This window comes from Prionailurus bengalensis, chromosome A2 (assembly GCF_016509475.1).
Source record: "Prionailurus bengalensis isolate Pbe53 chromosome A2, Fcat_Pben_1.1_paternal_pri, whole genome shotgun sequence".
Taxonomy (NCBI): domain Eukaryota; kingdom Metazoa; phylum Chordata; class Mammalia; order Carnivora; family Felidae; genus Prionailurus; species Prionailurus bengalensis.
The window spans coordinates 116,331,757-116,348,249 of record NC_057348.1 but is presented as its reverse complement, the minus strand read 5'-3'; the positions used below and the strand labels follow the sequence as shown (position 1 = coordinate 116,348,249).

Sequence of the window (16,493 nt, the reverse complement as noted above, 5' to 3'; positions counted from 1 at the left end):
TTCATTTAGCCGTGCAGAATTCTTTTTATTTTCTGACATTCGGTCATATTCCAGATAACTGAGATTAATAGTAAACTTGAGTACTTGTCGGGTCGGGTTTTATTCACGGTTTCGTTTTTTTTGTTTGTTAGTTTGTTTGATTTTACCTAAATAATAAAATGAAAAGTCTTCTAGAGACAGTGAGGCTGATGTCCCTTTCAGGGCCTGTGCTTGAAAGCGGTGGGGACGCAAAGTCCAAAAGAAGAAGTTGCTTGCCAGCTCCGTGTCCCAACGCCAGTAACATCAGCCTGTGGAACATCCTGAGGAACAACATAGGGAAGGACTTGTCCAAGGTGGCCATGCCGGTGGAGCTGAACGAGCCGCTGAACACCCTGCAGCGGCTCTGCGAGGAGCTGGAGTACAGCGAGCTTCTGGACAAGGCCGCACAAGTCCCCAGCGCCTTGGAAAGGATGGTGAGGAGTCACTCTTCCAGCTGTGCTGTCTGGCCCCTGCTCCGGAGTCAGCCGGCCCCTCGCGGGGGGCCCGGCAAAGCTAAGACGGGCAGGGTCAGAGCTCCCCGGCTCCTCTGGTTTTCGTTTGGATTATCCTTGAAATTGGTTCATTTCTCACCAACATCTAGTTCCCCTGTGCCTGGTTATTTTCAGTCACCTCGATAGGATTTGCCATGTGGGGGAGCTTCTCTGTGACAGTTGGTGCCTGTGGGTAGTTCTGCTCTGTGGTTTTACGCTTCCTTTTTCTCCAGAACCTTCCAAGTGATGGTTCTGTTATGCCTGGCTGTAAAACATTGTCTTGAGGGCTGTCTGTGTGTTTATTTTTACTATCCCGGGTGGACAGAATTTAATTTCTTGTGCTGTTTTTCTTTTCCAGGGTAAATTTCCCTTGAGAATGTTTTTATTTTGGGAGTTGTCCCACTAGCAACTAGATTTTTGAAAAATAACATTCGAGGTTTTTACGTAAGAAAGATTATTGTTCCACCCCCACTCGTATTCTGTAGAGTAAGTTTTTGTTTTTTTTTTAAAGCTCTACTTAGAGCCTAGAAACACTTAGTGGTGTGATTCACATCCTTCTCCTGTCTTATGGGGTGGAGATAAGGGGACCATGGTTATAAGATGATGGCCAAATCAGCCCTTTCTGTGACCAGCTGAATTTGTTCTTTGAAAATGAGTATTCTTCCCTCTTTTTGCTCCCTCATATGTTACCTGCTCCACAGTAAGGTCATTGTTTGAATGGGAGGCTGGGACTTCAGTGTCTTCCCCCAAATGCAGAGTCTCTGTCCTGGGCATTTACTGATGGGCCATATCGGAGTCTGCACACCCCCTGGGCTTCATGGACCTAACCCTAAGTCATCCTCTCACTGATGGAGGACACCATTCTTTTCTAAATTCTAAGCAGTCCCTAGTTTTGACCCTCATTAAAACTTCATTATTTTAGTGATTTGAAGATGAAGGGGAAATCTAACTATGGATGAAAGAGACATCCCGCTGCAGGTCCACAGTCTCCAGGGACTTCTCCATCAAAGAGACTTTCTTGATCCTAATGATAATAAGAGCAAGAGAGAAAATAACAAGCTGTGTGTGTGTGTGTGTGTGTGTGTGTGTGTGTGTGTGTGTGTGTTTTATCTTCTTTGTTACCCTTTCCCAGAGAATTTCTGCTGAACAAAGGGAGGCAAGTAGCTTCTAAAGCAAGTGTGAAAAGTCAACATTCGTGGACAGCTCTTTTCTTTAAAGAAAAGATTGGCTTTGAAGATGAAAATATTCTTCAAGGTGTTTCATTCTTGTGGTGATTGAGAGCCCCTTAGGATGTCAGCTGATTGATTGGTGGAATTGACCTTGAGAAGGAGTTTGAGGGAAGGCTTTGCATTCAAGTACAATGCATCTGGAAGGGAAAGTGCAGGAAGGCATTGTGCAGCAACCCTGTCCCTGGGTTGTTTACTGCCCTGCAGGTCAGCTCATGCCCCTGAATAGATTCTCTCTCATGTTGCCTCAAAGGAATATGCTTCATTGTGCCTGTTCCCTCCCCCACTTCTCCCCCGACCCAGCATTATGGATGACACCAGCTTCTGTCATAAATGTTGTCACATTTTAAATTGTGAAGGTGATTCAGGGTCGATCCAACATTCCAGAGAGGCAGTGTGAACTTTCTTCAGCCAGTAGAACACATATGGGGAAGCAAAGAGAAGAGCAGATACCCGGACTTTGAGAACAAAGACAGAATTTTGAGCCTCCTGAACTGAGTTTTTATAAGCTAACCAGATGCTCTGCAGTATTCTGTAGTGTGAGTGGTTAAGGTGGGTCCTATTGCAGAAGGCTTAAGAAAAGTTATATGACTAGTGAAAGACACTCAGCTTCCTCCCCCCCCACCCCCACCCCCAACACACAATATAAGAAACCTCATGAAATGTACTGGGAAGAGGAGACATTGAGATTGTTAACTAGGTTCAATTTCTGCACCCCACCCCTCGCCAAAAAAGGCAAAAAGAATAACGCATCTCCTTGATGCCCCAAAAGGAGAACTTGATGGTGACAGCCTCACAGTGAGTGCTTATTTCATGTTTACCTATAGTTTTTTCCTTCCTTTATCTTTTGATTTTTCATTTTTCCTCCCAGAAAGCAAGACACTTTTAAAGGCACTGTGCCCTGTCCTGGGACTTGTTACCCAGACAGGGAATTACTCTCACAGATTTTCTTTTGTCAAAATGAGTTTGTAGGTTTCTACAGTATCAAATTAGGAAGGGTTGCTTGTTCCTGGATTTGGGGAAGTTTGGCTTTTTTTATGCTCTTCTTCTTTCTCCTTCCTGAAAATCAGGATTCTCAGATTTCGTCAGGTTTAGAGGTACTGAACTTAACAGCTCAAAAACAGGGTAGATCCCTTGATAAATATCATCCTCTTGAAAGCCTCTTTTTAGGCATCAGAACAGATGGACAGTTTGAAAATGTTTGCTTCACTGGTCTCTAGGCCAAGATGGACATTATTTAAACCTGCAACTTTAAGCCAAAGTTAGTTTGGTGGTCTCTAAACCAGAGACAAATTGTTGGCTTTCCAAAACAAACCATAAAGAGAGAAATAAAGGTTTTATTTTCTTCATGTGTTTGTAAAACGATTTCTTGGACACCAAGAAATAATAAAGTTCTTTCTTCCTTCTCCTCAGGTGTACGTGGCAGCCTTTGCTGTATCAGCATATGCATCTAGCTATTTCCGAGCTGGGAGCAAACCCTTCAATCCTGTTCTTGGAGAAACCTATGAGTGTATCCGCGAGGACAAAGGCTTCCGGTTTTTCTCAGAGCAGGTGGATATGTACCCTTTCTGTTTGTTATGTACACCCTTTTCGTCCACTGGTGCTAGAGGAGTCGCTTACGCTTTCTATTACATCTGCTTTTGAAATATTTATTGTCCACTTTTCGCTGGCTTTAAGCAACTTAGATAATTACAGTGCTTTTACACATAAAGAGAAGGAACTTCCCTTCACCTGAAACCTAGTTGCCCCCAGGCACATGAAGGTACTAGCAATGCTGAGCGAGCCTTTGACCACAGGCGTCAACAGCACCCTTTGTGTAAAGTCATAGTGAGGCAACTTTTCAAACTGTGATTTAAGGTTTAAAGTAAGATGCCCCCTTACTCATTGACATTGTCCTTCTAGAGGATGAATGCCCCCATCAGAATGGATAGCATCAAATAACAGCATTATTCTTGATTCCATTTAAGAGGAACCATTCATTCATATATTTATTTAATCACTGAATCTTTCCCGAGCATGTCACACATATCCAGCCTTGTTCCAGGTGTGGGGAGACTGCAGTGGGCTGGGGGCTGGGGTCAGTGTCGGTCTTCCTGTAATGGATGGACATACTTTATACTTATGTAGCCTGAGTTCCTTGAGGTTCCATGAGACTTGCCCACCTAAGCATTAGCAGGTAATAATTTTTAGGAACAAAGAGCAGGGTCTCTGGTGCTGGCCTAGGTTCAAATCTCAGCTCTAGCTCTCAACAGGTTTGTTTGTAACCCAGCGCAAATTACTTAGCTTCAGTTTCCTCCTTAAAGTGGAAATAGTAACAGTGGTGCAGACCTCAGACGGCTTTGTGACAGTTAAATGAGATACTCTCTACAATGCACTCGGAACGGTGTCTGATACATGGAGTATAAAGCCTTAGATGAGTGTCTGCTGTCGTTATTATGACAGTGTAGTTGGTAATAGCGGAATATTGGGAACCTCTCAAGGATCTGTCAATATGGAATTATTTCGCTAAGATAGGATGCATTGATACAGATAATAAAAAATAATCCTCTCACCCCTGCTTATGACAGCGACTGGACACGTCTGCCCTCTGTATGTCCCTAAATGTTAGCCCAGGAACATGAAACACAGTTGCTTCACTACGTTTCTCTCCTCCCAGTTCTTAGAAAACTGAGGAAAAATGGGTGGATTTTTGCTAGAATATTGCTTTCCTTCCTGTTGTCTTGCTGCCCCCTTTATCAGTGGATTTGCATTTGGGGGGTAGGAAAGGAAAGCTGGTATAGCTGACAGACTTAAGAGTATGGTGCTTGTCTCAACTAGAAATTACAAGCAGTGTTCTCTGAAACCCAAAGGAGAATGAATATACAATAATCCCACAGCACATCTTTAGTAGATTGCCAGTTAGAAGCTAAAACAGGAAATTAAACACTGATATTGGGGATGCGGGGGGTTAAATCAGTAGTTAAAAGGGTAAGATAATTAGATTCAGATTCAACTGGGTTATTTAAATACTAATGCTAAAATGGAATGAGAATAAATGAAAATATAATTTGGTTACCATGGCATTATATGCGTTCATGCGAAAAAATAAAGGCCAAAAATAGCCCGGACTACAGCAGACAATCAGGACAGGATGAGTGGTATAAGGAAAGAGTTAGTAACGTGAGCTGGTGTAAAGCTGAGCTTCAATCCCATGAGCCCCTGACAGGGCAGGGCCAAATTCCAGATCTGCTTGTGTACCTCCAGTGGTGCCATGGAGAGAGAAAGCAGAGCTCCTGGGCACATGGGCACAAAGACAGAAAGAGCATTACATAACTTAGTCTTCGGTTCCATGAAATGGATCCCAAAGAAATAAGCAAGAAAGACATTTAGTCATTGTTAGTAGCAGAAGGTGTGCTCAATGTAACGTAGACCCGCTTTCCAACCCTAACCCCACCACATGCTCTGTGTGTGGCCTTGTATGAGCTACTTCAACTTTCTGAGCCTCAGTAGTGTCTTTATAAAATAGGAATGATTGTGCTTAGCTGCGACTCATAGGTCGCAGTAAGGCTCTAGTGAAATAATACACTGAGATATAAAATACTTGCACTGAAGACGGTAAACGTTCAGCACGTGGTTATTGCTCTCATATTTAGAGGCAACTTTTAAAGTGCTTTCTAATATGCAGTGTCAAGAATAGTAAATAAGATATACTGTATCTATTCCACTAATTCAAATGGTTTGAAGAGGGCACCCTGTCACTGGCGAGTCTCTGACAGAAAGTCAGCCACGAGGCGGCCGGGAGTCCTCACAGCTGACGTCCCTATGGTAGCACCAGCAGTCCTGCTCATGATGGAGCCACTTCACCCGTCTGGAATTTAGCCTATGGCCTCAGATACCCAAGAATGGATGAGTCTTTCAGGCACAGACTCACTCTAGCTAATCCTTTAGGAAACTGATATATAAACAAGAGTGCTGTTCTATGCATTTACTATAAAAAAAAATAGACCTCTTATGGGGACCAGAGGGCCTTGGTCGCATGACCCAGCATACTTTCGCCATAAACAGATCACTTGGAACCCGGAATTTAATCACCAGGTAAGTGTACAATAAGAAGGGGAGGTGGCTGTGGAATTTGATGTGCTCCGCTGCCCGTTGCCCCAGGAGTGGAAAGGGTTTTGTCCAGGGCTCCTTTTCCGGGCCACCAGGAGACTCTTCAGTTCAGCCTCCTGCACTCCCCCTCTCACCCTTACTTATGATGACCAGCTGACCCGTTGTGCAAGAAGACCTAACTTAACACATCTAAAGAGCGTGCCAGGGTGTTTGTTGTGTCTCATGCCGGCACCTGCCAGGATGGCCCTTTCTGCTTCCGGCCTAGGAGACAGTCTCCCTTTATGGAGACAGCGTGACTCTACCGTCATGCATTATATACGTGTGATAATAGGTCAGCTTTCAGAGTTTGGGGCCTTCTTTGCTTTATTACACCTCTCCACAGTGAGTAGGGTTTACCGAATGATTAATAAACTGGGTAGGACCTCCAAATGAGTATTTTAGGGTGGAAGTTTATTCTAACAAGGACCTTGATAGAAACCATGTATCCAAGTGAAAGGACCTGGAAGGAAACTAGGGTAACTCAGCTCTTCCACTGAGTTTTCTAGATTTGAAAAGCAGTGTCTGTCCTTTTCCGGAAGCCTTTGGATGTTGTTGCTTTGTGGTTTGGTTGGGGGTATGGATGTTCGACGCAGTCAGAGGCCAAAAAATTTGAAGTAATTGCTACTTCGCAGAGTTTGGCTGCATCACAGCTTGCTCCTCTGTATTGTTCCTCACCTAAGCAACCCCCAAATGCAATATGAAAATGACTCATGGGGTCAGAAACTAGAGAAAGCATTTGCTATTCACATTTTCCTCAGAAAAATGAACTGTTAGGTTTGCGGAGTGCTTTATGCTTTTCGGACTTGTGCAGGATCTTATTTGATCTTCAAAGTACCCGCTGTGTGGCAGATGAGGTGAGGATCAATTCTAGGCAAGAAGACGGAGGCCTGGAACATTAGCATCTCCCAGTGCCCTGCACCAGAAATGTTGGAATGTTTCCATTCCGGTGGCCTCCCTGCCTCACCTTTCTTGGAGTCTCTTGTAAGTGTAGTTACTCAGAGCTGCCAAGGCCATTGGCTACCAATGGGAATAGAGCATTATGTGCGCCGATCAGACTCTGGGACTTTGCCTGCCATTGTCACTTACACCTTTCATCCTCCAAACCCACATAGGACTTTGTTCCCAGCTCCCACTGTGGTCTGGGGAGTGGTCTTTGTGAATGAGCAACATTCAGGAGTAAGTCATAAACATTCCTGTCCTGTGTTCTAACCCCTGGCAGTTCTACCTTCTCTGGGGAGGAGTTTGCTTTGTGCCAAGAAATGTGATTCAGCCTCGGTTGTCTAAATAAGCTCAGAGAAAGGGGAATTCAAAAATGACTTCCTTTTTCTGAAGTCCTTTTTGAATTCCCCCTTTTTCTCCTCAGGGACCAAGCATCCTGCTGGTAGGTTCTTCCTTACTCAGTTCCCCTGCTGCCTGGCAAAGGGCTAGCAAGCTGGCTCAGGGCTTCATCAGGGACTGGACAGGTCAGAAAACTTGTTTCAGTTAACTTTGCTTCTCTTTTTATACCTTTGGGAGAGGTTTGGTATCTAAAGGATATGCAGTTAAGCTATTACCTAAAAGTAGCTATCCCTGATTATCTGGAACTTCAGCTATCCGATCACTGTTCGAGTCATTTTTACCATTTATCCCACCCCCCCGGACCCTCCTCCCCCAGCCATGTACTGTTGAGAGTTCGTGACAGAAAAGCTGAATGGAGTTTTTGAAGGTTACTAAAATGTAACAGGTTCAAATGAAGTATTTTTTCCTTTGATCTCCAGCCTCAGCCCTTCTTGCTTTTCGGTTACTCATCAAGAGAACCCCGAACATATATTCTTGGACAGACTTATAAATACCACTCCTATCACTTCTCTCCCAGCCCGTCACCCCTCAGTGGTTCTTTGATCTACTAGTAGGCAGAGTTAGTTACTACTGATTAAAGTGGCATCTTATTTAAAGACGTTATCAGAAAGGAAATTCAGGCTGTTCAAATAAAACTAGCAATAAATGGAATACAAGGCAAGTAAACCAGTGCTTTTCACGTCTGGGTCAAGTCCTCGCTTCACGTGTTTTTGTTTCTGTTTTGGCAAGAAGCCACGTGCTTGTCAAACCAGGTGATTAACTCTGAACATGGGGGAAGAGAAAATAATTGGCAGTTGCATTCTCCCAAAGATCAGGCCAGCAGCCTTGGCATCATCCTTAATAGCTTTTTCTTAGAATCCATATCCTATTTATCAGCAAATCCTGGGGACTTCCTTCAGAAGCCTTCCTTCCAAAGCCAGCCATTTTCACTGCCTCCCCCACTGGGGTTAGCCTCCAAGCCCAAGCAATGGCAATCAGTGACTGGGATTGTTGTGATAGACTCATTCACTGGTCTCTTGTTTCCATAGCCAATTCCTCACCCAACAGCCAGAGCGATTGCTTCAAAATGCAAGTAACACCTGCTCTAAAACCTCCAGTGATTTCCCTTGTCACTTGGAATAAAATCCAAACTCCTGGCCATGGCCCCAGAAAGCCCCACCAAGATGCTAGCTCCAGAGAGCATGCCTGTCGCACCTCTGCTCATTCAGCTCCAGGCACTTTTTGCCCCTCTTCAAACATACGGAGTGTTTGCCAGCCCTGAGCAGTGCCCGTGCTGTCTGGGATGCACTTATCCCAGTTTTCCACGTGCTTAACTTCCTTATTTCTCTTAGCCCCAGACACTTCCACTGTAGAGTCCTGCCCCTACCACCATGTCTGGAACAGCACTCCCGCTTACCATCCCCCCATCCTCACGCCTTGCTTTCTTCTTAACGCATGGCACAACTGAAAAATTATGTACTCATTTCTTTATTATCTATCTTGCAATCATGAAGGTTTTTGTTTCTTTGATTTCTCATTGTATCCCCAGTGACAAGGACAGTGCCTGACATATCATATGCTTTTTCTTTTTTTTTTTTTCTTTCTTTTTACTGATTAGTAAATGACAAATGCTGTGGGAAGAATGGCCACTTGGTCCCTCTCTGCATGATTTCTTACCTAGCACTTGTCCTCTTTTCCACAAGCTGACCTTCAAGATAGGAGGTGAGTCAGGAGCTAGGAAGACTGAAAAATTAGGTCTCTGGACAGCTGCAGAAGTGATGTATCTAAGGGATATTTTTCTAAATTTAAAAAAGATATACTTACAAAAATACACAAATATTGAAATATACTCTTTCCCCATCTGCCTCTCCCCATACCACTTGCCTCTTCTATAAAGTACATTCAAAATATAAATCAAAAATGATTAGGTTCTAATCAGAAATTATTAATGATTAGGTAAGTCTTGAGATATACAGATAAATTATAAGAATTTTCAACCACTAGGGGAACTCACTGGTTTTGGGCTTGTCGAAAGAAAGATGCATATAAATACCTGCACAATAAAAACCATATATACTAATTTCCTGAATGTTTGAGAATCTTTACCGATTAGAAAGTGCTCTTATTTGATTGGGATGGTGGAGAGGGATGATAAGAACCCCTTTAAATTGGATTTATCCAGTAGCCTGACAGACAGGACAGTGTCTGCTTCAGGACTGGGTCAGTTCAGACCCAAACTCAAAATCCAGTGCCTTTCTGGGTTACATCTGGGTTAAGATATAACAGGAATAGAAACTCAATCAAATCCCATACTAAGGTTAGATTGTGCCCATCATTCTCTACTCCAGTAGATTTTAGAAAGATTGCCATCAACAAAGATTAAATTACGAACCTTGAGTTACCCCCTTTCGATGGGCCCTTTGAGTTAGTCTAAGCCCTGGTATAATCTTTTTCCATTTGGCTGACATCCACTGATGCTGGGATTTGAGGAAGACCATTGGGAATAGATGTTAGATTTAGAGCATTTTGAAGTCAGAGGGATCCTCAGACCTCATTTTACAAAGAAATAAATGAGACTCAGAATAGAAGGTCAGACTCCAAAGATTCTTTGTCTAAATATCCTCGGGATGGGAACTTAATGGTGTGCGGAGGCTTTGGGAAGTGACCAGAGCTCAGCCTTGAGAACAGCCATAGAGAGGCAGCTAGGACATAAAGCAAAGAGCATTGGATTTGGAATCAGAAGACCTTGGTGTAAAGCACCACCCCTTGTCACTTAGTAACTGTGTAGCATTGGATGGGTCCTTTGTTTCCTAATTTATAAAATAAGGCGAATGAAGACACAAGGTTACCATGATAACTAAGTGGAAATACTACTCATGAAAAATGGCTAAAATTTAGTCTCCGCCCACTTCATACCAGTGGATGATCCTGACATGTTAATTGTGTCTTCTTTTTGTTTGCAAAGTCACTGGCATTAGCCCTATTTTACAGATGAGGTCACTCAGGCCCAAGATGTTTAAAAACTTGCTCAAGGCCATTTGGCCAGTAGATGATGTTGCCTGGTTAGGACCTATATCTATGGGACCCCAAAAGTGCTCCCTTGTTCCCTGACACTTAGTGTAGCACATGGCAGATGTTCCAGAAATGTTTCATGAATAAATACCTGTTGTGAGGAAATACATCGAAGAAAACGAAGACACCAATTTCATTTTCCTGAGAAGCTTTGTAAACTTCTTAAAAGAAATGTGCACCAAATAAATCACTCCCAAAGGCCTTTTTAAGCCAGAAAAAAAAAAAAAAAAGCAAAATCATTGATACTGTGAATGTTGAGATTTACTCATTCAGGAAACATCCTTTGAACCCATGTAAAGTCATTCTGCGAAGCACTGATTCATGTATCTGACATAATAGTTTTAAAAGGTCGAGGTTGCCTTTTTATGGGACATATATATGCTTTATGGACTGATAGGGCTTCTTTTGTAATTCATGTGGACAGTGTATTTATCCCTGTTTTATGGGATTTAAAATTATTACAGAAGAGGTTTATAGTTTGTATATACTGTATTTTGCTTTAATGTTTACATTTGGCCCCACCTACAAAAGGCCAAATTCTTGATCAAGACTGTGAATCCTACATTTTTTACTACATTGTTTCTGCAGGAATAAATACGATCGCCTTTTAATAATTTACTTTAAAATATGCCTACGTTATGGGGGAGGGGGAACATTCCATAGCTCCTCACCTGCTACAGGGGGAAGGGAGGGGAGAAGTAGGGTGTGGGTGTTGTCTTGCCTCATTTAGTTTTATATGATCCCAAGGTTTAAAAATTAACTCCACTGCTTTCATTGATAGTCCGGAGTGGGTGTGGGGTCGGCAGGGGTGCGGAGGCAGTGGGGAGAAAAGAGGGATGGGTTTGCAACATTTTGTGATAAAAAGTATCTCCAAAGGAGTTCAATTAAAAAAGAAGACAATGGGGCACCTGGGTGGCTCAGTTAGTTAAGCATCTAACTTCGACTCAGGTCGTAATCTCAAGGCTTGTGGGTTCAAGCCCGGAGCTGGGCTCTACACTGATAGCTCAGAGTCTGGAGCCTGCTTCGGATTCTGTGTCTCCCTCTCTCTCTGCCCCTCCCCTGCTCATGCTCTGTCTCTGTCTCTCTCTCTCTCTCTCTCTCTCTCTCTCTCTCTCAAAAATAAATAAACATTAAAAAAATAATTATATTAAAAAATAAAAAGGAAGACAATGAAGGCCAGCAGAGAGTTGCATTTTAGGAGTTAGGCTTCTAAAGCATGCTGGAAGTAAAAATTGACCTGAAAAATCCCATAGGCACAGAGTGGGGCTACATTTTTTTTATTCATTACTTACATATAAAACCCAATGGTCATCCCAACAAGTGCCCTCATCCCCATCAACTTTGTTCTCTGTATTTAAGAGTCTCTTATGGTTTGCCTCCATCTCCATTTTTATCTTATTTTTCCTTCCCTTCCCCTATGATCATCTGTTAAGTCTCTCAAATTCCACAAACGAGTAAAATCATGGGATAGCTTTCTCTGACTGACTTATTTCATTTGGCATAATACCTTCCAGTTCTATCATTGTTGCAAATGGCAAGATTTCATTCATTTTCATACCGACTTGTACTCCATTGTATATATATAACCACACCTTCTTTATCCATTCATCCATTGAGGGACATTTGGGCTCTTTCCATACTTAGGCTATTATTGATAACGCTGCTATAAACATTGGGGTGCATGTGCCCCTTCAAACCAGCATTTTTGTATCCTTTGGATAAATTCCTAGTAGTGCAATTGCTGGGTCATAGGGTAGTTCTATTTTTAATTTTTTGAGGAACCTCCACTCTCTTTTCCGGAGCAGCTGTACCAGTTTGCATTCCCACCAGCAGTGCAAGAAGGTTCCCCTTTCTCCACATCCTCGCCAACATCTGTTGTTTCCTGAGTTATTGATTTTAGCTACTCTGACCGGTATGAGATGGTATCTCATTGTGGTTTTGATTTGTATTTTCCTGATGATGAGTGTTGTTGAGTGTCTTTGCTTGTGTCTGTTTGGAGAGGGGCTACATTCTCAGGAGGTCTCTGGTAACTAAAACCATCCAAGGGACAGCAAATTTGCATCTCCCACCTTGTGTCAGAACTAGGATTTATGGTCACTGAGACCTGAAAGATACCTGCCCTGTTGAAATCGGGTCAAGCTGGCACAGTTGAAATGCCATCAGTTAAATGTGTATGTGGCACGGCTCTCTCCCTGAGTTCCTCACCCAGCAGAGTGGCACCTATGAGTGGTTTTCATATCATGTTCCTTGTTACAGCTGAGGGTCCAGAGCAAGGTAAGAGGAGTCACCTCCTCACTGGAAACCGCTGATACGCACCAAAACTGCTGCCTTTCACCTCTCTCTCTTCCCTCTCAATGTGTTTGGGAAATGTTACTTAGTTTCTCTGGGTTTGGTCTCCTCACGTGTGACGTGAAGGTATTAGGCTAGATGCTCTAAGTATAAGATACTTCACTGAGAACCAGCTAAGTCACAGAAATTTTGAAACGTTGTTGTCGGCATAACTCTGGTTTCACTGGTACTGAATCCTAGTAACGGTACATTCGCCACTCACATGCCTGGAGTTACTAAGATAACAAGGAAATCTAACTCAGGAGCCATGTTTCCTTTAGCTTCTTCATTAGTGAATAAAACAGAAATAATGACCCCAGTGACAGAACACAGGGGGATGTGCCATAGTCTCTATTCCAGGGGATTCTCTTTCCTAGAACAAAATTACATTATTTACTGAAGATATTTTTATCTTGACAGAAAATGAATAAAATGTGTATCTTAGCAGTTGGCTAACATTTCTTCAATGATTGTTTGGCTCTTTAAAAAAAAATTTTTTTTAACACTTTGTTTTATTTTTTGAGAGACAGAGTCAGAGCAGGGGACAGGCAGAGAGAGAAGGAGACACAGAATCTGAAGCAGGCCCCAGGCTCTGAGTTGTCAGCACAGAGCCTGATGCAGGCCTCGAACTCATGAACTGCGAGTTCATGACCTGGGCCAAAGTCACATGCCTAACCGACTGAGCCACCCAGGTGCCCTGGCTCTTTCTTTTATAGAAACATTATTCTTTTAAAAAATTATCTTGGATCAATCAGTCTTTTAGGTGATTTGGAAAGAGGCTGGGCTTTGTGATACAGAGCTTTCAAAGGAGCAAAATCTGAGCTGGAGCATTTTAGTGTGGCTCAGAAGCAGCATTCAAAAATATCTATTATCTGACATCTTAATTAAAACATTTGCAGGTACTTTCACAACAGCTAATAGAGATTTTGACATTGGTAGCCAGTGTCAGATTATATGGTTTATGAACAGGCGCCCTTGCATGCCCTTGCTTTTGCTTCACACTTTCCAAAACATCTCTTTATCCTCAACATTTGCCTCTTTGGCTGTTTTTCCCAGAGCTTCCAGATGCTTCCATCACCTGATTTCTTCTTAGGCCTGAGGAATTTGAGCAAATCAGGGCTGAGTGTATCAGGAGCGCCCTCTTGAGGACAGACTTGTTGAAGGAAAACTAAACTTCGCTTTGACACTGCACACTGTTACATCTCAAGGCCAAGGGTGAAGGAATGGATTTTATGAGACGTGAAAGTCAATTAATTTTTTGTTTTCTGGATTTTACTTCCATTAGGTCAGCCACCATCCACCTATCTCTGCATGTCACGCTGAGTCTGGAAATTTTGTTTTCTGGCAAGGTAATGTGCTAATATATTTGGCCTCCATCATTTTTTGTAATGTTATAGATTTGTTTTAATCAGGAACTATGGCAAGTGCTTGTTAAGATCAAAAGTATGCCCTGGACTTGGGCTTTGTCGGATGGATTTACACCACTTGGTGTTCATGCCTTCATCTCTGAACAGTTACTGATGTTTGTCTACTTCATAATTAAGGATTCAGGAGGATAATTTAAGTTGTTCCCTTAAAAAAAAAAATTTTCCATCTATGTCTAGGCCACCACCATTTTATTCCTGTAACTTTTTTCTCTAATTCCACAGCCACTTGAAATGCCTTGTGTATTTTAAGAGACACTAAATACTTACAGGCATATATCAGAGTCTAGACAACAGGGTTCTTTTTGCTTTTGAAAAATTTAATTTTTTTTCTAAACATCACATTTTATTATTAAAAAAATTTTTTTTAATGTTTTTATTTATTTTTGAGACAGAGAGAGACAGAGCATGAACGGGGGAGAGACAGGGAGAGAGGGAGACACAGAATCGGAAGCAGGCTCCGGGCTCTGAACTGTCACCACAAAACCTAACACGGGGCTCAAACTCACAGACTGTGAGATCATGACCTGAGCTAAAGTCGGACGCTTAACCGACTGAGCCACCCAGGCACCCCTAAACATCACATTTTATATTGCTGACTTTTTTTTAGTTGGGGAGTTGTTGTCCCTATATTCAGTTTATATTTTGGATTTGGGAGGAGGGTGGGTTGTTCTGAAGAATAAATAAGACTGAAAATATTTCCTAAATGGATTAATTAATTTTATTAAGTTTTATATTTATTCAAAAGGCAGAGTGTACTTTAGGAGGAGAATTTGAACATCCTGGGTTTTCAAACAATGATTTTCAAACAATGAGCACACATCAGTTTTTAAAGCATTTTTCTCTGCTCACAGTGATAACACCTGAGTTACCACATTGCCTTTTCAAAAAACCCTATAAAAGTTAAAAGATATAAAAGAATATTTTGCAAAAAAAAAAAAATAATAATAATCCCCCCCCTCCACCCCAATCCCCAGCCACTCAGTTCCTCTCTCTGGAGACAATATCGCTTTAGGTTGCAAGTACCGTAGTTCCCTTTCGGAATCTTTGCCAGTAAAGTTTAGAATTGAAGCTTGATTAGAAACTTCTCTAACTTTCACTGAAACCCTCTGGGAAGAATTCTTATAAGATCTCTAACTTCCTAATTGCTAAGAGTCACTGACCACGGAAGCATATTATGATGATGATGATGTGATGTATTATGTGATGGGAAGGATTTTCTCCCAAGTAGTTTCTGTGTGCCCCTTACCTTACACAACAGTATTCTCTTCAGTCTCCATTCTCCTTTCTCATCAGCCTTTTCCTGGGCAATCCCACCTATTCCCATAGGCTCATGACTCCCAAATCTTGCTTTTTTTTTTTTTTTTTAGTTTATTTATTTATTTTGAGAGAGAGAGAGAGAGAGAGAGAGAGAGAGAGCAGGGGAAGGGCAGAGACAGAGAGAGAGAGAGGGAGAGAGAATCCCCTAAGTAGCCTCCATGCTATCAACACAGAGCCCAATGTGGGGCTTGACCTCACAAACCTGTGAGATCACGACCTGACCCCAGATCAAGTGTCAGACGCTGAACCAACTGAGCCACCCACGTGCCCCTCTTGCTTTTTAATCCAATCTGACATTTCTCTGCCTTTTAATCAGGTTGTTTAAACCAGTTACACTTATTATGATTATTGATGAAGTTGGGTTTAAATGTGGCCTCTTATTATCTGTTTTCTGTTTGTTGCATCTGTTCTTTGTTCACCTTGTTTTCTTTCTCTGCCTTCTTTGGGACTGAGTACTTTCTATGATTCCATCATACCTCCTTTGTTGTCTTATTAGCTAAAACCTCTGTTTCATTGTTTTAGTTGTTACTTTAGGGTTTATATTATGTATCTTTAATATAGTCTATCTTCAAGTAATATGCCACTTCACATATAGTGTAATAAACTTACAAAAGTATACCTCCATTTCCCTTCTCCTAACCTGTGACCTCTGTGCTACTGTGAACATAACATTTTATTTACGTACATTATAAACCCCACAATACAACATTACTGTTTTTGCTTTAAACAGCCAATTATCTTTTTATGGTAACAACTTTATTGAGATAAAATTTGTATGTCATACAATTCCCCTATTAAAAAGTATAATTCACTGAGGTTTAGTATATTCACAAAGTTGTCCAGTTACCATCACAATCAATTTTAGAACATTTTTAAATATTTATTGTCCAGTTGGCTTCCATACAACACCCAGTACTCATCCTAACAAGGGCCCTCCTTAATACCTATCACCCGCTTTCCCCTCTCTCCCACCCTCATCAACCCTCAGTTTGTTCTCTGTATTTAAGAGTCTCTTATGGGGCGCCTGGGTGGCGCAGTCGGTTAGGCGTCCGACTTCAGCCAGGTCACGATCTCGCGGTCTGTGAGTTCGAGCCCCGCGTCGGGCTCTGGGCTGACGGCTCAGAGCCTGGAGCCTGTTTCCGATTCTGTGTCTCCCTCTCTCTCTGCCC

At 42.2% G+C, this 16,493-nt stretch overlaps 1 protein-coding gene across 6 annotated transcripts in view; it reads left to right on the top strand.

The window, feature by feature from the left end:
* The window catches only part of OSBPL3 (oxysterol binding protein like 3), a 179,300-nt gene that overhangs the window by 145,565 nt on the left and 17,242 nt on the right, over positions 1-16,493 (top strand). For all 6 annotated transcript variants that reach the window (XM_043589106.1, XM_043589109.1, XM_043589108.1 and 3 more), the window contains 3 exons: positions 202-452; positions 3,149-3,286; positions 13,866-13,929. In XM_043589106.1, coding sequence (XP_043445041.1) covers positions 202-452; positions 3,149-3,286; positions 13,866-13,929 — 453 coding nt within the window. The remainder of the gene's footprint in view (positions 1-201; positions 453-3,148; positions 3,287-13,865; positions 13,930-16,493) is intronic.